The following is a 22090-nucleotide window of genomic DNA, read 5'->3' as shown; positions in this document are numbered from 1 at the left end:
TAATTTTTTCTTAGCGCTATGCAGATGTATCAAATCAGCGCTTTTATACTTCCTATGATTGTGTATTATTTCACTATGCAGATCGGTGTTGTGTACCAGTTTCATCTATGTGCTGAGATAACTTTGTATGGCCCCATTTTCCAGCGCTACATAGATCAGCGCTTTTTACTAATATCAGAATGTAATGATTTGTCTATACTGCAAAAAGCCTGGTGACATATGCTTAATTAATTACACCTGTGCATCCAGTTCATCCTATGGCTGATATTGAGCAGCACCTATTTATGAATTCTTTACGAATTTATTGTCAAAATCCATCATACACTGTTAACTACTAATGTGGCATCTACCACTATAATGTGCGCACTAGCATTATTTTGTATGTTTCTATCCAATATTATGCTAAATGACACCGGCTATCAAATTCGCCCATATAGTGTTATAACCCATTTATGTTACATCTACATTTTTTTAGATATTACACTATCTTTGGGTCGTTAAATCGACACGATCGTAATTGGGTTGTGAACCCCCATTTACAGACCATCTGGTTAAACCTACCTGTGCCAAACACCCGGTATGTACTGTTAGGCCCTACCACTCTGTTTTTTGGACCACATTTCTGAGTCACCCCATATTGATAGGTGTGATACACTTCTTATAGGTGGTATTGATTTCCAACATCCATCACTAAAGGATTGCTGTAGACTTACTACACTGCTCATTTTTTGTCTACGTGCATAGATACCATATTATAGGTACGTAACTCTAAATACCTATACCATCTCTTCTCCATATTTCTCTCTCCTCACCCTCGATTATTCTCTCTTTACCCCTTGATTATTTTATTTTGAGTGCTCATCTTTCGTAGTTGGACACACGGTTGTGCCTAATACCTGTTTTATGACTTATTTTAGATTATAAAATTTTGGATCTGTTCAAAGGATATAATTGTACTGCACAACTGTTGGTGTGCAACTTTTTGGTATGTACCAGACTATTCAATTAATTGTAAATGGTCATATTAATTTTCTGTACTATTTACAATGTATTATGATCTCTACCATCTACAGTGTATACCAAACCCCTGATGAAGTCTTTTTTAAGACGAAACGCGTTGGGCTGTTGAATTCTTATCCTAAAGATGAAATCCTGATGTGAACTATGAAAAATACGTTTTAATAAAAAAGTTGTTTTTATTATCAAACTCCTTTCACATTATTCACACCACTAATCGTAGTGGGGATTCACTTATAGTTGGTGGAGAATTTATAGCGCTCTCTACTCTCTCGTTGTCTTTGTCTTTGCTTTATCTCCCACTAACAGGGGGGATTTGTAGAGAAGCTGCTGTGTGTATCGGGCGCTCTTGGGGTCACTTTGCCTTGTCTGTACTTGTACTCTGTTAGGACCTTCTTGTAGCGACCTGAGGATGCCCCTTTTAAATGATCGATCAAAAAGATCTGCAAAGATTAAAAATATCTTTACGGAAGATGAGCACATTTTTATAACAGATGATGAGGACTATTATAGCCTATTAAATTCAGCTGAAAATCTTGCTACCAAAGAACTCAGGACCTGGTACGACATTGTCACCCTCGAAAAATACCTAGAGGTCAGACGTGTCCCCAGAGGCCTGAGATTCAATAAAACCCCCAATATAGGTAATAATAATGAATTATTCATTAAAAACTGGAACACCATATTGGAGGAATGTTCTTTGAAACTAATCACGCTTATTGTGAATGAGAGAAAAAAAGAATTAGTTACTATAGAGGAGGAGATAGAGAAAATAGAGAAAGCGACAGAGAAATTCGCAGTTAGTGAGGAGTTTCAGCGTGATGTAGCTGATCTCCAAAACAAACTTGATAGATTAGAAGACGATATTATTGTAAAAAAACAAAAAAAGTTTGCTCGTGACAAAAACGACTACCTGACCGGGCAGATCTTCAATTGGTCAACAGAAAACAGAAATAAAAGGGAATATAATACGTCTAGAAATCGATATACGGAACAGAATAAAAACCAATATGGACAGAAGTATAGACGTCGACAGGAAGAACGATGGCAAAAACCTGTTTTTAGGGACGAATATAGGTCTGAACCAGACCATAGATGGCCTAAGAGGGACCATTCTGGCTATAGAAGGAATAGATATAGAATACCTTCTCACCAAGATCAATACACATATAACAGAAGGGATCCCCAGAGAAGAAGAGACCCTCCGTATCAGGAACGTTATGAGACCCGAACATACAGAAATAGATCAGTATCCGAGGAACGACATTCACCGGTCCATTTTTTAGGGAGAAGAAAAAGCCTCACCTTCCTGGAAAAGGAAGATACCCTACGGAACAGGCTAGACTCCCCGAAAGGTATCAAAAGAAGCCTGAACGGAGAAGAGGCTGCAGAGGAGGCGGAAAGAAGCCCCAAGAAAAGAAAGCCACTATTCCAGAGCAAAAGACAGGAGTTATCAACAACTCGAATAGGGAATTATGTGCCGCACAGACCTCCCTATTAAACAAGGGCCTGAAATTTGCGCCGGATGGCCATGTGGATAAGTTCAAATTGTTTATCGATCTGAATAAGTTCATTAGAAACTTAACTTTACAGCGACATTTTCTTAAAAATCCTAAACCGCCGATTGTAGACAGTATTAAACCTAGGGTTTCAAATCCCTCTAAATTTTATCCGGTTGAATCCAGGAGTAGTCACATAGATATTTTCTACAACCTGGTGAGTGAAGATTTCAAAAAGATAAAAATCTGGAATCGTAGTAATTCGAGCAATCTGCCATCACAAGAGAAGGAAGCCATCAAATTACTTAAAAAGGATGATAGCCTTGTAATTAGAAATGCCGATAAAGGCGGAGCGGTGGTGGTGCAATCCACAGAACACTACCTGAAGGAAGCCAACAACTTGCTTTATGATGGCATCACATACACTGAGCTATCAGAGAACCCTACCAACAAATTTCAGGATGAACTATATGCACTGCTTTTAGATGCAAGAAAAAAATCATTGATCGTTAAGGAAGAGTTTGACTACCTCTATGTACGACACCCAGTTACACCCACCTTTTACCATATTCCAAAGGTGCATAAAAATAAAAAAGAACCACCAGGAAGACCCATTGTAGCCGGTATCCTTTCCCTTAGCTGCAATCTCTCCCATTTTATTGATATTTTACTCCAACCTTATGTTCTAAAAAATGCATCTCATCTGAAGGATTCCTCCACCCTTCTTAACAAATTGAGTCAATTCAGATGGAAGAATGAGTACTGTTGGCTAACAGTAGACGTGCAAGCCCTGTATTCGTCAATTCCACATGAAAAAGGCATGGAAGCGGTTGACTACATATTATCAAAGTTTGCAGATTATTCCAGAGATGAAATTGAATTCATATTGAGTAGTATCAACTTTATACTCACGCATAACTACTTTGAGTTCAATAATAAATTCTTTGTTCAAAAAACCGGCACTGCAATGGGGACCAAATTTGCTCCATCATATGCTAATCTGCTGATGGGCATGTGGGAGGAGCTACATGTCTATCAGTCAGAACATACGGCGAACATTATGTTTTATCAGCGATATATCGACGACTTGATTTTTATATGGCAGGGAGATGGTGCCAGCATTGAGTCCTTTATGGCAAAACTTCAAGTGAATAACTTTAACTTGAAGTTTACCCATAAGTACAACCAAAGGGTCATTGACTACTTGGATCTCGAACTTACTGGAAATCATGGAGAAATTGTGTCTACTAAAACTCATTTCAAAGATGTCGACTGCAATAGTTTTATTCCATATGAGAGCTGTCATCACCCTAACTGGAAAGACAGTGTACCATTTGCACAATTCGTCAGGCTAAGGCGGAATTGTAGCCAACTAGAAGACTACCAGTCCCAGTCGCTCCTTTTGTCTCAACGGTTTGTAGAGAAGGGGTATAACCCACAGAAAATTGATGAAGCAAGGTCTAAAGCTCTCACTAGAACAAGAGAAGACATCTTACGTCCATCTGAGCCCACTAAGAAGGTGGTTAAGTTTGAAAAAAGATCATTTATTACCCAATATAATAGAGAGAGCCATCAAATAAGAAAGATCCTTACAAGGCACTGGAACATTCTCCTTAAAGACAACGTGCTAGGCTCCCATTTACCACCTAAACCTGACCTCCTTTTTCGTCGAGCGACCAACTTGAAAAGTTTGATAGCCCCAAGCCGTCTGAAATCTGGAACCTCTAAGGAAATCAACGCTGACAATTTTCTCACTAAAAGAACTATATGCACACCATGTCAGAGATGTATTTGTTGTAAGCACTTGGAGAAAGGAACCTTCAAGTGCACCATAGACAAAAAGCAGTACTCCCTCAACCACCCTGCCACTTGCAACTCTATATATGTTATATATAGAATCACTTGTAGTTGCGGCCAATCATACATTGGCAAAACCAAGAGGCAGATTAAAATAAGAATTCAGGAGCATATCCGCAATATCAAACATAAGCTGGATATCCATAGTGTTCCGAGACACTTCAAGGAGAAACATGAATCCAAGGTTGACATAAAAAATTTCATGTTTACAGTCCTTGAAGTAGTCGAACAAGACCCTAGAGGAGGTGACAGGGACCTTAAATTATCGAAACAAGAAACTTTCTGGATTTACACCCTTAATACGCTTTCCCCAAGGGGTCTAAATGAGAGCATAGATATTGCTTCCTTCTTGGGCTGATAATATCGCTTTCCTTTTTGGGCTAATTGTATGTGTCACGTCTATAAGCTCCTTTCACTTATTTTTTTCTATATTTATTCCCTATATTATTCACAAACTATGGGCACAAAGAATTTATACACACTGTATAATCTATGCTTAATTTATGTATCAAATTTGTATATTTTGTGTATTATTGGCACAATCATGTATATAAAATGTAAGATGAATCCATCTTAAGGGATAACCTAATACCACAAAGTCTCGATTGTATCCTTTTGCAATACAATGAGATTTTCACATTCAACACTCTCATTATTTCCCTTGTCAGGAACACTTTAATAATATACACATTATTGTAGATCACTCATATTTCTTAATATATTGCACATTGTCTAGGTAAAATTTCTCTATATATATTCTTTATTGTTTGTTCAGTAATACTATTTGCTTCTCACATAGAGCCCCTTGGGATGCAGATCTAATAGATTGGATAATATGCATTCCCATATGCGCTACAAAAATGATTGCAATGTTTGATAGACACGTTGATTGGATTAGCGCGGCTTACGGGCAGCCAATCCCCTACAGGAGATGTGACTGACCCATTAAGTGGAACGCAAGCGTTCACTAACGTGATACCACGTGTTTATTTGAAACGCAAGCTACGTCTGAAAGTTGGAGAGCGGAAGTTCACCGGCGGAAGTGTGGGTGACCCGCATATTGGAACGCAGCACGCGTTTTTATGTAAGTAACTTCCCTTCTGTCCAAATATCCTCAATGGACGACCTCTCGTCCATCTACACACATTAGATGTGTTACGCATTAACGGGCTGTTATATACAGTATCGTTTATTATTTCTTTCTCCCACGCTATATGTTAATTTGGGAACCGGATATGACCTCATTAGTTCTGGGTATAATAGACGCCGGGACAGCTCAGTATGATTCTGGCTGTTTGGGATTCCCTGCGTGCTACCAACCTACCGGTAAGGTGTCTTTGGGATGGATTTTATCATGTGCTGTCTGACATTGTTATATTCCCTTAAATGTGCCTGTTCAATTATGTACTACTTAATTTTTTCTTAGCGCTATGCAGATGTATCAAATCAGCGCTTTTATACTTCCTATGATTGTGTATTATTTCACTATGCAGATCGGTGTTGTGTACCAGTTTCATCTATGTGCTGAGATAACTTTGTATGGCCCCATTTTCCAGCGCTACATAGATCAGCGCTTTTTACTAATATCAGAATGTAATGATTTGTCTATACTGCAAAAAGCCTGGTGACATATGCTTAATTAATTACACCTGTGCATCCAGTTCATCCTATGGCTGATATTGAGCAGCACCTATTTATGAATTCTTTACGAATTTATTGTCAAAATCCATCATACACTGTTAACTACTAATGTGGCATCTACCACTATAATGTGCGCACTAGCATTATTTTGTATGTTTCTATCCAATATTATGCTAAATGACACCGGCTATCAAATTCGCCCATATAGTGTTATAACCCATTTATGTTACATCTACATTTTTTTAGATATTACACTATCTTTGGGTCGTTAAATCGACACGATCGTAATTGGGTTGTGAACCCCCATTTACAGACCATCTGGTTAAACCTACCTGTGCCAAACACCCGGTATGTACTGTTAGGCCCTACCACTCTGTTTTTTGGACCACATTTCTGAGTCACCCCATATTGATAGGTGTGATACACTTCTTATAGGTGGTATTGATTTCCAACATCCATCACTAAAGGATTGCTGTAGACTTACTACACTGCTCATTTTTTGTCTACGTGCATAGATACCATATTATAGGTACGTAACTCTAAATACCTATACCATCTCTTCTCCATATTTCTCTCTCCTCACCCTCGATTATTCTCTCTTTACCCCTTGATTATTTTATTTTGAGTGCTCATCTTTCGTAGTTGGACACACGGTTGTGCCTAATACCTGTTTTATGACTTATTTTAGATTATAAAATTTTGGATCTGTTCAAAGGATATAATTGTACTGCACAACTGTTGGTGTGCAACTTTTTGGTATGTACCAGACTATTCAATTAATTGTAAATGGTCATATTAATTTTCTGTACTATTTACAATGTATTATGATCTCTACCATCTACAGTGTATACCAAACCCCTGATGAAGTCTTTTTTAAGACGAAACGCGTTGGGCTGTTGAATTCTTATCCTAAAGATGAAATCCTGATGTGAACTATGAAAAATACGTTTTAATAAAAAAGTTGTTTTTATTATCAAACTCCTTTCACATTATTCACACCACTAATCGTAGTGGGGATTCACTTATAGTTGGTGGAGAATTTATAGCGCTCTCTACTCTCTCGTTGTCTTTGTCTTTGCTTTATCTCCCACTAACAGGGGGGATTTGTAGAGAAGCTGCTGTGTGTATCGGGCGCTCTTGGGGTCACTTTGCCTTATATATATATATATATATATATATATATATGGTGCATGACACAGAACATTCCTCCTTTCCCTCCATCACGCCCAGCTGTGGTCATGATAGGATTCCGCAGAGCTCTGACCCTGTGGGCCAATCAGACGCTACATAATTCTAGCCGAGGCTTCCTATTGGTTTGCACGGTTACACCCGATATGCTGTAGAGGAAATTACATACAACTACTGTAGCACTCTCTTGTTTTAACACTCCCTTGTTTTCAGGTCTGTCGCCAGGGAGGGCTGTCAGTACTCTAGTCCTGGGCCCTGACAGAAAGGGAGTCCGTAGCTGGAGTCTTACCAAGTATCGTTTGTCATAAACACAGGTTCATATTTCCCTCACAGCCCTGTAGAGGTAGAGTATTGCGGCCATTGTGACCGGAATAAACACCTGACATCCTGCTACAGAAATGGCCTCATCGCTGTGGAAAGTGTCAGGCTTGCAGGCCTAGATCAGATAAGCCAATCACAGCGAGCTTTGCGCCAGGCATTGCTCACCTTCATCAGTGTCGCTGTCCGAGTCCTGACCAATCAACTCCCCTTTCCTCTCCAGCGCCTGCTCCAGAGCTGCCTGCAGCTTCCGGGGTAACAGGGAGTCCTCGTCATCCATCTGCCAGTTTGGGGACACAGGGACAGCACAGTGACGCTTGGGAGCAGTTGCTGTTAGTGTTCATTCAAAGTAAATATATATATAATCCTTCACCCAAAAATGCTTATGCGGTGAGATGTACTAAGCCTTGGAAGTGATAACATGCAGCGTGATAAACCACCAACCAATCAGCTCCTGTCTGTCATTTTTCAAACACAGCCTGTGACATGGCAGGCAGGAGCTGATTGGTTGGTGGTTTATCACTCTCCATTTTATCACTTTTCAAGCTTAGTACATCTGGCCCATAATATCTATTTCCTGCAATATCAATGCTAGAGGGACATTGAGGGCATGTCTATAATCCCAGGACGTGACTAACCTCACGGGGACAATAATTACAGGCAATAAACAAATACTGTTGGGGACGGACTGTCTCATGGATGACTAACAGTACATGGAGATACAATGGGGAAATATACTAAGATGTGTATTGCTATGGGTAACCAATCAGATCCTGTCTACTATCTTCTAGAGGGTGCTAAATAAATAAGAAGTACATTCTGATTGGTTGCCCATGGCAACATCCCATGTGACATAGAACTCTCATCTTAGTATGTCACCGAACTAGCTTACTTCATCCCTAGATACCTCATTAGCCGCTAAGCAGTAAAGAAGGGGCGAGTGAGACCATTGTGGGGTCACGTCCATTATTATATATAAACACTAAGGTCCAGTTGTGCTCCACTTACCTGTCTGATAAACCGGTCTGAACCGAGGTCCACCATCAACGCCTGAATAAGGAGGAGAGAAGAGGAGGTGAGAGCTGCTCTCACATTGGTGGGGTAGATGCACATAAAAAAAACGTGAAAAACTCATTGATCTTTTGACTGTCGACAGGGGAATATAAATATTTGTTTACATAAACGGTACTTGTTTCCTAGCACGGCCACACCGATTTGCATCGGGGTGGTCGTGTCGGAAAAATCGTGTCGGTCGCATCGCATGCGATGCAATCGACCCGATTTTTAAATTGAATCAAATGTGAATAGGGTCCATGGGACCCTATTTTACATTGGATTCAATGTAAAATATTTCCCAGACCCCCAATTTTACACCCTCAACGCCACCCCACGATTGACGCCAACCCGAAGCGTGGCGAGCGCAGCGAGCCCGCGAGGGGTGGCGGTGCGCGTCCTCCAACCTTTTCATACCCCTACTATCCACGTCGGCGTGGAGTTGAGAATATAAAGTGTGGCGAGCGTAGCGAGCCACCGAGCCCGAAGCGTGGCGAGCGCAGCGAGGGGACGCGTATAACTTCACAGGTATATGCGTCCCCTCGCCACGCTTCGGGCTCGGTGGCTCGCCACACTTTATATTCTCAACTCCACGCCGACGTGGATAGTAGGGGTATGAAAAGGTCAGAGGACGCGCACCGCCGCCGCTTGCCACGCTTCGGGTTTGCGCCAATCGTGGGGTGATGACGGGGCCATATACAATGTGAAATGGGTCATATTGGCCCATTTCACATTGTTTACTATGTGAGATGGACTTAATCAAGTCCATCTCATCTTGTGCCATTATAATGGCACAAGACCGACGCGATGCTCCCGATTTCAATGTTAAAAATCATTTTAACATTGGAGCCTATGGCAAAATCGCGGGCATTGCGTCGGTCGCGTCGGGGACCATGTTAATGCACGCGACCGACGCGATGCCCGCAATTTTGCCTTTGCCGGTAAAATGGACCTGATTTCAAAGGAAATCGGGTCCAACGCGGGCATCGTGTACCTTAACTTTAAGGTACACAATGCCCGCGATTGTGGCCGTGCTAGGAAACAAGTACCACATAAACTATATATAAAAAAACAGTCACATTACGCGTAGTAATTAGGGGGTAACGTGGCTGGGTGATGTCTACATATTCAACCCATTTACTCCGTCAGCAAACGACGTTGTGTACTGTATATATATGTACTAAAGGCTGATTTTAATAAATTATTATCAATTTCAAAAAGCATAAAATTGACATAAACAATGTTGGGGTTTCAGGGGCTAAAACACATTTACAGTGGCGTAACTATATATTTTGCGCCCCCCCGCCAAACTTTTTCGGCGCCCCCCCCCCCATACCCATACCTGACAGAGCCACATCTGCGGTCACTGTCCCGTCCAGTCTCCCTCAGTCTCCGCTGCGCTGCTGCCCGGCCGCATCTGCGGTCACTGTCCCGTCACTTGCTCCCGGCACCGGCTCCTGCTGATAATGAAAAGTGTCTTAGAAAATGGCTGCCAAAACTGTCTGTAATACGGGGGCAGCCATTTTCTAATGTCAGTTTTCATTATCAGCAGGAGCCGGCGCCGGGAGCGAGTGACGGGACAGTGACCGCAGATGCGGCCGGGCAGCAGCGCAGCGGGTAGCTATAGCACCGCAGCGCCCCCGGTGCCCATAGTTACTCTGCGCCTCCCCGCCACAGTGGGGGCTGCGGAGGCATAGTTACGCCACTGCACATTTACTAACATTTAAAAATCAATATAAAAATTGTCTGTTCGGAAATGTGAGTTTTAGCCCTGGGGAAAAAAATGTAGCTCAATTTCCTTTTCTGGGCGTTCCTGTGGGCTAGCCCCATTCCTGTGTGAAAATAATACATTTTTTGGTGCCTTGAAGACCTTTTTAGCACCATTGACAAGGCCCCACTCGGTAACCAGATGCCATGCTCACACATGACCCTACGCACGGCCTTATTACATGTCCCAGATTAGGGTTACTCAGAAGTGAGTAAAGATTGTAACTCACCTCCTCCACCGGCAGTTCTTTCAGTTTCGGCAAAGAGCTGGACAGCAGACCCACCAAGAAGGGCGTTGGGCAACAAACGATGTCAATCATGGCTGACGGCAGGACGGGTATAAAGGTGTGTTGCCAGGAGAACGGGTACAGAAGAGCCACAACAGCATGGGAGCAGCTGGACAGGGTGCTGGGGACAGAGGGGGGGGGGGGGGGGGACGTTATTACAGGACACTGAGGATTGGGTCTTATACGGAACCCATGTAATGTTCTCTGTAACAGGGAATAAGAGCAGCCAGGGCTGCCATCAGAAATTGTGGGGCCCCTTCTCGAACCCCTGGCGTGACTGGATTTTCTTTTACATGATAAATGTATCTTTACTGTTTATTAATTGCATTGTATAGACATGTATTTTAGGGTGAGCAGTGAGGTGGTGCAGGGTATAACCAATTTTAGTTCCATGGGCCTCTATGTGCTGTAGCCTTAATGACCTGTAGATGGCAGCAAAGCTCTGGTCAGATCCCTGAGTTCAAGACAGATGTTTCCCGAAATTCAACATTAACCCCTACAGGACCAGCTGTGTATCAGGCCGTATGACTGGAGCAATGTTCTTATGGTCTCTGCAGGGTAATGCATCCCCGTGGGTTTTAAGGCAACAACCATTGCACAGTCAACCTGATAAATTGTATAGTGTGTTTGCAGGAGCGTTAGCCAATAAAAAGGCCAGATCTGGAAGTCGGGATTGGGTGGTTGGGAATGAGTGCACACTGCTCCATGTAATCACTCAGATCAGTTTGGTTATCAGATCAGCAGAAGTTTTCAGATAGTGTGTACCCAGCCTAACCCTGCTGGAGGAGTGCAGTGGCTCTGGGATCCAGTTCCAGAACTGGAAATATAAAAGGGACCTTACTGAAAATGTGCTGGCCCCTGTGTGTGCTCAGGAGAACAGATTAGGGACCTCAGGAACCCTGACTGCAGCGCCACCCCTGCACTGCCACGCCACCCCCACACTGCTGATCTTTCCCTGCACTGCTGATCTTCCCAGCACTGCCACCCCACCCCTGCAGCTCCTCCCCTGCACTAGAGCTCTACCCCTGTACTGATGCTCCTCCCCTGCACTGCCAGTCCACCCCTGCAGCTCCTCCCCTGCATTGTCACTTCTCCCCTGCACTAGAGCTCTACCCCTGCACTGTCACTCCACCCCTACAGTTCCTCCCCTGCACTGCCATTCCACCCACGCACTGGCATTCCTCTGCACTGACGCTACACCACTGATGCTCCTCCCCTACACTGTCACTTCTCCCCTGCACTAGAGCTCTACCCCTGCACTGACGCGCCTCTCTTGCACTGACGCTCCTTCACTTAGGCTCCTCCCACACACTGATGCTCCTCCCCTATACTGCCATTCCACCCCTGCACTGACGCGCCTCCCCTGCACTGACGCTCCTTCCCTTCACTGAGGCTCCTCCTACACACTGCCATTCCACCCCTGCACTGACGCTCCTCCCTGCATGTGGTGTGAGGGCCGCAGTGTGGTGAGGGTGAGGGTCAGTCACAGTGATGTGGTGTGAGGGCCGCAGTGTGGTGAGGGCGAGGGTCAGTCACAGTGATGTGGTGTGAGGGCCGCAGTGTGGTGAGGGCAAGGGTCAGTCACAGGTATGTGGTGTTAGGGCCGCAGTGTGGTGAGGGTCAGTCACAGGTATGTGGTGTGAGGACCGCAGTGTGGTGAGGGCAAGGGTCAGTCACAGGTATGTGGTGTTAGGGCCGCAGTGTGGTGAGGGTCAGTCACAGGTATGTGGTGTGAGGGCCGCAGTGTGGTGAGGGCAAGGGCCAGTCACAGGTATGTGACTGTATTCTCACACAGTACAGTGTATAAGGAATCTGCGGCCATTACTCTCCTGCATGGCCAGACTGGTAACTGACCCATTCTGTGCACACTGGGGGATGACGTCAATCATTGTCAGACTGGTCTGTGGCCGTCCAGTTCCCATGCTTCTATGTCTGCTGCTATCCAGAAATATACTGACCACTGACTGGCTGGGACAGGCGCGCTGTGTGGTAATGACCGCATATGCCATATGTATGTCTGTGTATATACGGCTTTATACATTACTGACAACTCAGAGATAAAGCAGTGTTAGGATACAGAGGTGCAGCCAAGTCAGTGGGAGAATATAGAAGCACAGAACAGTAAGCATGTGGCTACAGAGGCAGAGACCAGTCCACGGGACAATACAGAGGCATAGCCCAGTCCATAGGAAAATATAGAGACACAACACAATTAGTTGGAGAATACAGAGGCATAAGCCAGTCAGTGGTATAATACAGAGGCGCAGCCCAGTCAGTGGGAGAATACAGAGGCGCAGCCCAGTCAGTGGGAGAATACAGAGGCATAAGCCAGTCAGTGGTAGAATACAGAGGCGCAGCCTAGTCAGTGGTAGAATACAGAGGCGCAGCCCAGTCAGTGGGAGAATACAGAGGCATAAGCCAGTCAGTGGTAGAATACAGAGGCACAGCCCAGTCAGTGGGAGAATACAGAGGCATAAGCCAGTCAGTGGTAGAATACAGAGGCACAGCCCAGTCAGTGGGAGAATACAGAGGCATAAGGCAGTCAGTGGTAGAATACAGAGGCATAGCCCAGTCAGTGGGAGAATACAGAGGCATAAGCCAGTCAGTGGTAGAATACAGAGGCACAGCCCAGTCAGTGGGAGAATACAGAGGTATAAGCCAGTCAGTGGTAGAATACAGAGGCACAGCCCAGTCAGTGGGAGAATACAGAGGCATAAGGCAGTCAGTGGTAGAATACAGAGGCATAAGCCAGTCAGTGGGAATATACAAAGGCGCAGCCCAGTCAGTGGGAAAATATAGAGGCACAACACAATTAGTAGGTGAATACAGAGGCATAAGCCAGTCAGTGGGAGAATACAGAGGAATAGGTCAGTTGGTGAGAGAGTACAGAGGCATAGGCCAGTCCGTGGGAGAGTACAGTGACACAGATTAGTCAGTATGAGTATACTGATACACGTGCTAGTCAGTAGGAGAATACAGTGGCACAGGTCAGTCAATAGGATAATACAGAGGCACAGGTCAGTCAGTAGAATAATATAGTGGTATATGTCAGTCAGTAGAATACAGAGGCATAGGCCAGTTAGTAGGATAATACAGAGGCACAGGACAGTCAGTGGGAGAACACAGTGGTATAGGTCAGCAGGAGAATACAGAGGCATAGGCCAGTCAGTGGTAGAGTACAGGAGCATAGGCCAGTCAGTAGGAAAATACAGTGGTATAAGTTAGTCAGTAGGAGAATACAGTGGTATAGGTCAGTCAGTAGAATACAGAGGCACAGTCCAGTCAGTAGGAGAATATAGAGGCATAGGCCAGTCAGTGGGAGAATACAGAGGCTTAGGCCAGTCAGTGGGAGAATACAGAGGCTTAGGCCAGTCAGTGGGAGAATACAGAGGCATAGGCCAGTCAGTAGGAGAATACAGAGGCATAGGCCAGTCAGTGGGAGACTACAGAGGTACAGGCCAGTCAGTAGGAGAATACAGAGGGATAGGCCAGTCAGTACAAGAATACAGAAGCACAGGCCAGTCAGTAGGAGAATACAGAGGTACAGGCCAGTCAGTAGGAGAATACTGAGGGATATGCCAGTCAGTAAAAGAATACAGAAGCACAGGCCAGTCAGTAGGATAATACAGAGGCATAGGCCAGTCAGTAGGAGAATACAGAGGCATAGGCCAGTCAGTCGGAGAATACAGAGGCATAGGCCAGTCAGTGGGAGAATACAGAGGCACAGGCCAGTCAGTGGGAGAATACAGAGGCACAGACCAGTCAGTGGGAGAATACAGAGGCACAGGGCAGTCAGTAGGAGAATACAGAGGCACAGGCCAGTCAGTGGGAGAATACAGAGGCATAGGCCAGTCAGTAGGAGAATACAGAGGCATAGGCCAGTCAGTACAAGAATACAGAGGCATAGATCAGTCAGTAGGAGAATACAGAGGCACAGGCCAGTCAGTAGGAGAATACAGAGCACAGGCCAGTCAGTAGGAGAATACAGAGGCACAGGCCCAGTACAAGAATACAGAGGCATAGGCCAGTCAGTAGGAGAATACAGAGGCATAGGCCAGTCAGTAGGAGAATACAGAGGCATAGGCCAGTCGGTGGGAGAATACAGAGGCATAGGCCAGTCAGCGGGAGAGTGCAGGCCAGACAGGACTACAATGCACCATCCTCCTGTGTATAACCTCTAGTACAGGATACATGAGGCATATGACAGGCTGGGATAAATGAGATGTGTGTGTGTGATCAGTGTGTGGTTTCCCGGGAAGTCACAAGCTACATTCCGCCATACACACCCAGCACAGAGCTCCCACTATCTCCTTGTGCAGAGTCAGTCTGTGGTTGTGTCAGGATATGTAACACTTGACCTGATCCTCACACTGACCTGCCAGGATTTATCCCATTCATTATTTCACCAACAATGTCCTGCTCAGTCTCTCCACAGTGATCACACTATGTCAGTGATTAATGTCACAGAGGAGTTATGTAATGATGCTATAATAACCACAACACCGCTCGCAGGAGCCCTGAAGCCCAAAATGGTGTCAGGCGCAAGAACACAAAATGGCTGCCTTCCCAGAATGCAGATGGCTGACACCACTCACAGGAGCATACCCTCCAACACGACCCATTCCATTAGGTACAAAATGCTCTGTTCCTGAACTTCCCTGCCAGTGGCAGTTACAGAGGTTGGACTCCAGCACAGACCAAAATTCAAAAAGGGGGGGGCCAAATATCACTGTCCTGGACTCACTGGCAGTTGATGTGACTGCCCCTCTTTGAATTTTGGTCTGTGCTGGACTCCAACCTCTGTAACTGCCACTGGCAGGGAAGTCCAGGAACAGAACATTTTGTACCTAATGGAATGGGTCATATATTGGAGGGTATGCAGGAGCCTAGATGCCCAAAATGGTGTCAGGGCCCCACTATGGGCATATGTATAAAAGCTTGGAGAGAGATAAAGTCCCAACCAAGCATTCAGTGTCTGTCACTTTACAGCAAGGAAGGGGAATCTTCCCCCCCTCCAGCTGTTGTTGAACTACACATCCCAGCATGACCTGCAATAGTTGTAGCATGGCCACATAGCAAAACTGTAACAATGCATGCTGGGATGTGTAGTTCTAAAACAGCTGGAGGGCCGAAGGTTTCCCATCACTGCTTTACAGCCTGTGTATGAAAATGACAGTAGCTGATTGGCTGTTACTGGTAACTAGGTAAATGCATTCTCATGAACAACGGCTCTTCCCACAAAATGGCTGCCTTCCCTGTCTGACACCGCCCCTATGCGGTGACCAATTACCTCAGCTTCTCTGCGACAAATATAACTCGTCTCTCCAGTAGCAGCGATGCAAATATCCGGATGATTTGTCGGACACTGAGGCATCTGAACAAACATTCAAAGTCTACATGTTCCAAGCGGGAATCCATTGGTCTTCGCAGCTCGATCACCTGTACAGACAGAAAAACATGGGTATTTATTACTGAGCGCCGGACCTGGCCAATGGCGCTGGTAAAGGAGACCCTGAGGCATGAGAAGAAGATGGCGGTCCTGTACCTCATTCCCAGCACCAGGCAGAAACGTCTTGACGCGGATTGTTTTTCCAGGAGCCGGAAAGGGAGACTCCATCAGGCTCCTCATAAATGGGTATACCAGCGCTGCGGATATCCCCCGCCTCCTCTCCACCTCGTCCAGGATCTGGTCACATGGAAGAATATACTATAATAATGACATTTCCCGCTCAGCCACTCAATAAAATGCTGACCCACCAGAGGCCGCGTTCTCTGCCAGCACCGAGCCTGAGATTTACTGTGCAGAGGTTTCCTGGTCCCGCTGTTCCGCTAAGGCTGCTCCCTACGCTGAAAAAAATCGCTCACCGTGATCTTTTTCCTCCCTTCGTGGATAAAAGAAAGTCTATACACGCCTGCATTCGCAGGGATACGCCCACAGTTTCTACGGGCGTTTCCAGAAAATGTTGGGCGCACTCCCGCGAGTGTGAAACTTGCCAAAGGCGTTCGCTCTGTAGCTTTGCACAAGCACCAACCCCAAACATTGGCCGGCGTAGCGAATTCGGCACAGCATCTCTACAGGATGGGGAAGGCGTCGGGGCTGCCCAGCTGCTTGGAGAGCGCCAGGCACGCCCCCAAAATTGAAGGAAATGGGGGTTGCGCCTTCAGCTGTTCCTGATATATAAAAAGTGAAAGTTGAGAGGCATGCTGTATGTGTATATACATTTTATAAAGGCGCTGCAGACCCCTTGCAGCGCTCCATAAATTATGGCTAATAAAAATAGTAAGAGAAAATGAAATTGAAGTGGTTACGTAACATATTTGGAGGGAATCGGTACATCTGTCAGACCAGACTTAGGTCTACAGTCATTAGGTCGATCCCGGAAGGTTGACTGGCCCCAAGGTCGACAGGGTTAAAGGTCGACATGGGCCAAGGTCGACATGGGTGTAGGTTGACAGTCATTAGGTCGACATGAGTTTTTCACTTTTTTTTTACCCAAATGTCGACACAGTCGACATGGACACAGTTGGAGTTGAACCGCAGCTCCTCGCATCGCTCGCTTTGCTCGCAATGCTTCGGGCACGGTGCATCGCTGCGCTCGGCACACTATTTTATTCTCCCACCACATCCTAGTGGATGGTAGGGCATGAAATACCGCCTGTCGGCACATGTCGGCTCAAAAAACAGTGAAAAACTCATGTCGACCTAATGACTGTCGACCTTGGCCCATGTCGACCTTAAGCCGTGTCGACCTCGACCCATGTCGACCTTTAACCCTGTCGACCTTCCGGGGTCGACCTAATGACTGTCGACCTAAGTGTGGTCTGACAGATAACCGTTTCCCATTTGGAGAACGGTCTGGTTACAATTAAAGAAAAAGAAAGTCTATTTATGTTGGAGGTGCCGGAGATCTCTGTATGAGGAGACGCACCTATGGTATCCTTCATGTGGCAAGCAGCGGTTTCCTCGCTATCCCAGCAGCCTCTGCTGCTCCCTACCAGCGGCTGCCAACACAAATAAGAGTCAGCTCTGCGTTCCCACATAGACAGCAGCGCGAGGGGATATAACGGAGAGAGAGAACCTGGAACAGCGAAGCAGTTCTGCTACAGCTCTGTGAGACCTACTAGGTCAGTCTGATCGATGTGTCTGCTGGCGTTATATGGGACAGTAAGGTGACGCGGCAACAGAGACATGCTATCACAGCAATGTATAGTGGCTGTCTATAGAAACAAATCAGCTCCAAACTATCATTTATCTAGTACAGCTCAAATCCAAGTGGTTGCTAGGGGCAACGTGACTCAAAATATATCCTCAGTCCGTGGGAAACTGCAGTAATAATATAACACGACCCGCAGCCCAAATTCGTACCTTGGAGAAGAGATCGAAGCATCCCAGCCGGCTGATCACACAGTAAACTTCTGGGAGACGCGGACCTTTCCCACTGGGCTGTCAGGAGAGAGAGAGAATGGTGTTAAGCCTGTAGACACGGGGTGATATTCCCCAGAATTGCTCCCCCCCCCCCCCCCCCCCGTGTGTTCAGGGTAATATCGCATACTCAGGGTGCATGCACCCACTGCAAACAGTCTATTCGCGGGGTGCCCAGGACAACGTGCGGGCATCCAACCGAATCAGCATGAATAACCCCCACTATATTTTATCTTCTAGCAGGTGCTAAATAAATAAGAAGTACATTCTGATGGTTGCCCGTAGCAACATCCCATGTGAAATAGAACTCCCATCTTAGTAAATTTCCCCCACACACATAAAAGACTGGGGCTTATTCCCTTACATTTTCCAGTGCAGCAAAGGTGCGGATTGTATAAATGTGCTACAGAACAGAATCATATGCGTGCGGTTCCGCAAGGATGTTTTTAGCATCAAAAGACAGAGGAGAATTTAAAATAAACTGTAACATTTTTATTTTTGGTGATTAACCATAGAAACATAACAGGACAATTACTACTTCAGTCAGATGAATGCTTATGCGACATCCAAAACCAGCTACAGTTCCTCTTCCCTGTCTGGGGTGTCACTCTCTGCTGTGGTGCTACTAGCACAGGTCTGGTCTGTATATCAGAGCGGAAATACAGCACTGACCGCCACTGCTCGGAAAGTGACAATGTCTGATAACAGTCACAGTATGACCGCCACTGCTCGGAAAGTGCCAGTGTCTGCTAACAGTCAAAGTATGGCCGCCACTGCTCAGAAAGTGCCAGTGTCTGATAACAGTCACAGTATGACCGCCTATGTTCGGAAAATGCCAGTGTCTGATAACAGTCACAGTATGACCTCCATTGCTCGCAAAGTGCCAGTGGCTGATAACAGTCACAGTATGACCGCCACTGCTCGGAAAGTGTCATTGTCTAATAACAGTCACAGTATGACCGCTACTGCTCAGAAAAGTGCCAGTGTCTGCTAACAGTCACAGTATGACTGCCACTGCTCGGAAAGTGTCATTGTCTGATAACAGTCACAGTATGACCGCCACTGCTCGGAAAGTGTCATTGTCTGCTAACAGTCACAGTATGACTGCCACTGCTCGGAAAGTGCCAGTGTCTGATAACAGTCACAGTATGACCGCCACTGCTCGGAAAGTGTCATTGTCTGATAACAGTCACAGTATGACCGCCACTGCTCGGAAAGTGTCATTGTCTGCTAACAGTCACAGTATGACCGCCACTGCTCGGAAAGTGCCAGTGTCTGATAACAGTCACAGTATGGCCCCCACTGCTCAGAAAGTGCCAGTGTCTGATAACAGTCACAGTGGCCCTTATTCTAATCGCTGCGGATATATCCGCGTGCGTTCGGCCCGCCGATGTTTTGTGTCTGCGCATGTGCAGAGGCGTCTCTGCGCATGTGCGAGCGGGGCGTACGGCCAAATCCCGCATGATATGTGAACACTCCGAACAGGGGGTGGAGAGGGGCGTGAAGGGCTATTTGGGCTCATTACCATATGCATACACCCCGCGTTTCATGGGCGTTCCCATGAAAACGCTGGGCGTATGTATGGTAATGCGGCCGTGACGCACGTGTAGGGGGCGGACATATGACATCGCCGGATGTCAGCTGCCCGCCCAGATCCCGGCTTTTGCACGGAAAAATGTCCGTGTGGTCTAAGGTTGCGGGAGCTGGTGGAGCACTCGGTCCTGCATTCGATGGTCTGCGACCATCGAATGATGGGGGAGGTTCCCTTAGATGGAGGAGGCGTATTCCGTGAAAAATACACGTGCGGTCCGTTCGGCCAGCTTCTTACCGCGTACGGACGGAGTTGGCGATCCGTATGGAAGGCGGGGTTTCGCACGCACGGTCCTGGCCGCATAATCGGATCCGGCCGCACCGATCAGAATAAGGGCCAGTATGACTGCCACTGCTCAGAAAGTGCCAGTGTCTGATAACAGCCACAGTATCACCGCCACTGCTCAGAAAGTGCCAGTGTCTGATAACAGTCACAGTATGACCGCCACTGCTCAGAAAGTGCCAGTTTCTGATAACAGTCACAGTATCACCACCACTGCTCAGAAAGTGCCAGTGTCTGATAACAGTCACAGTATGACTGCCACTGCTCAGAAAGTGCCAGTGTCTGATAACAGTCACAGTATCACCGCCACTGCTCAGAAAGTGCCAGTGTCTGATAACAGTCACAGTATGACTGCCACTGCTCAGAAAGTGCCAGTGTCTGATAACAGTCACAGTATGACTGCCACTGCTCAGAAAGTGCCAGTGTCTGATAACAGTCACAGTATCACCGCCACTGCTCAGAAAGTGCCAGTGTCTGATAACAGTCAGCAGCTCCCATGCACAAGTGGAAATCCGCATATTTGTATTATCCAAGCACAGAGCCAGCCAGCAATAACAGCAGCCACGTCTAAGGCCGGCTGAGGGGAATATTTTCATTTATACTAAGATGTTTGCTCAAGAACATGACCGACAGTATTCCCCATTAATTATGATATTACGGTGGTTCACCACTCTGTAATTTGGGAATCACCAGGCTATAATTTCAGGCTGTAACCATCCTGCTGACAATATTGCTGCACAGATAGATTTAATATTGTTCTGTAAGATGGCTAGGGATGTACGGCAAGGCGCAGCGGGTGTGTAACAATCTAGTACCCATAATGCAATATATATCCCACATAATGACCCCTTGTATATAGTGCCAACACCTGTATAAGTGCCAACACCTGTATAAACTACACTACTACTACCCAAGAAAACAGGAGCCGTGTACATAGGCCTTATACACAAAACACTAGAAACCACTGGATCGATTTACTAAGAATGGATAAGAGATACTGTGGAGAGAGATCAAGTACCAGCCAATCAGCTTCTGGCTGCCATGTTACATGTTTTAAAAATGACAGGAGCTGTTTGGTTGGTACTTTGGGCCTAATTCAGGCCTGTTCGCTATTCTGCGTATGTTTGTAGCCAAAGAACAGGTAAAAGCTTCCCAGTCGCTGTGCCACTTTCTGTGATATCACTGTGCCACTTTCTGTGATGTCACTGCCTTTTTCTCTGATGTCACTGTTGTTACCGCTCACAAATATCGAGTTACATTATAGCTCAAATCACCCAGTGTGAAACAGAAAATACAGGCCAAATCCCTCCCCAATGGTGCAGTCATTCGTACATTGGAACCTGTGCATGCGACGCTCTGGAAAGTGATAACTATAACAAACACACGACTTCTAGATACAGCCCCAATGATAAAAACTGGGAGGGGCTAACATTACACCCAGAACTGTGAAAAAGAATATTTGTTGTCTTCGCATTAATGCATTTTATAGCCATTTTATAGATGACGAGGCTGCTGCTATACCTGTTTGTGGGCGGACTGTGGAGTACTGGAGGGGGATAATCCCCCTTGTGAATGCCCCACCCCTGAGCATGTGACATCACGATGTTCGGGGGTGGGGCTGTTGGGACCAGGAAGCAGCTGCTGAGTACCAAAAGCCGCAGTAGCGCATGCAGGGTGGGTTTCTGAGTACCCAGAAACCCCCTAAGGAGTCTAAGGACTCTAGGCTGAAAGCTGAGGGTCCCCTCTTTCTATGGGTACAAGAATTTTTAAAATCGGCCCTTGGGAACCGGAGATATCTGACTTCAAAGCAGTGGTCCCCATCCAAGCCTGTTAATTGCTCTTCCCAGTCAGATATTTCAGGTTCTGTCTGACTTGGAGTTTTGCTGAGGGTATATTCCAAAAGCTGGGAATCTCCCCCTTTGATGGACACTAGAAGCTTGTCTGTACTGTTCCAAGAACCAGAGATATCAGCCTTCCAGCAGCTGGTTACTGCTCCAGCTCCACAAACCTGGTATGTAGTTTTATATACTTGTTGGCAGATTGCTCTGCCTCCTGAACTCTGATCCCCTAGTCCCTAGTACCATTTGGTAGGTGGGATTCTCTAGTTTTTAATTCCATTAAGAAATCTATTTCTGGGAACTGGAGATATCTGCAGTCAAGCAAGCTG

The 22090-nt window shown here is 45.9% G+C and overlaps 1 protein-coding gene across 4 annotated transcripts in view; it reads right to left on the bottom strand.

The window, feature by feature from the left end:
* DENND2B (DENN domain containing 2B) overlaps positions 1-22090 on the bottom strand; it is a 197584-nt gene that overhangs the window by 6017 nt on the left and 169477 nt on the right. For all 4 annotated transcript variants that reach the window (XM_083164631.1, XM_083164630.1, XM_083164629.1 and 1 more), the window contains 6 exons: positions 17994-18071; positions 16173-16313; positions 15918-16066; positions 10571-10748; positions 8529-8570; positions 7689-7800 (listed from right to left, as the gene is read on the bottom strand). In XM_083164631.1, coding sequence (XP_083020757.1) covers positions 7689-7800; positions 8529-8570; positions 10571-10748; positions 15918-16066; positions 16173-16313; positions 17994-18071 — 700 coding nt within the window. The remainder of the gene's footprint in view (positions 1-7688; positions 7801-8528; positions 8571-10570; positions 10749-15917; positions 16067-16172; positions 16314-17993; positions 18072-22090) is intronic.

The sequence above is a fragment of the Crinia signifera genome, chromosome 11 (genome assembly GCF_055691185.1).
Source record: "Crinia signifera chromosome 11, ASM5569118v1, whole genome shotgun sequence".
NCBI classification, from domain to species: Eukaryota; Metazoa; Chordata; class Amphibia; order Anura; family Myobatrachidae; genus Crinia; species Crinia signifera.
This window is presented reverse-complemented; position numbering and strand designations above follow the sequence as displayed.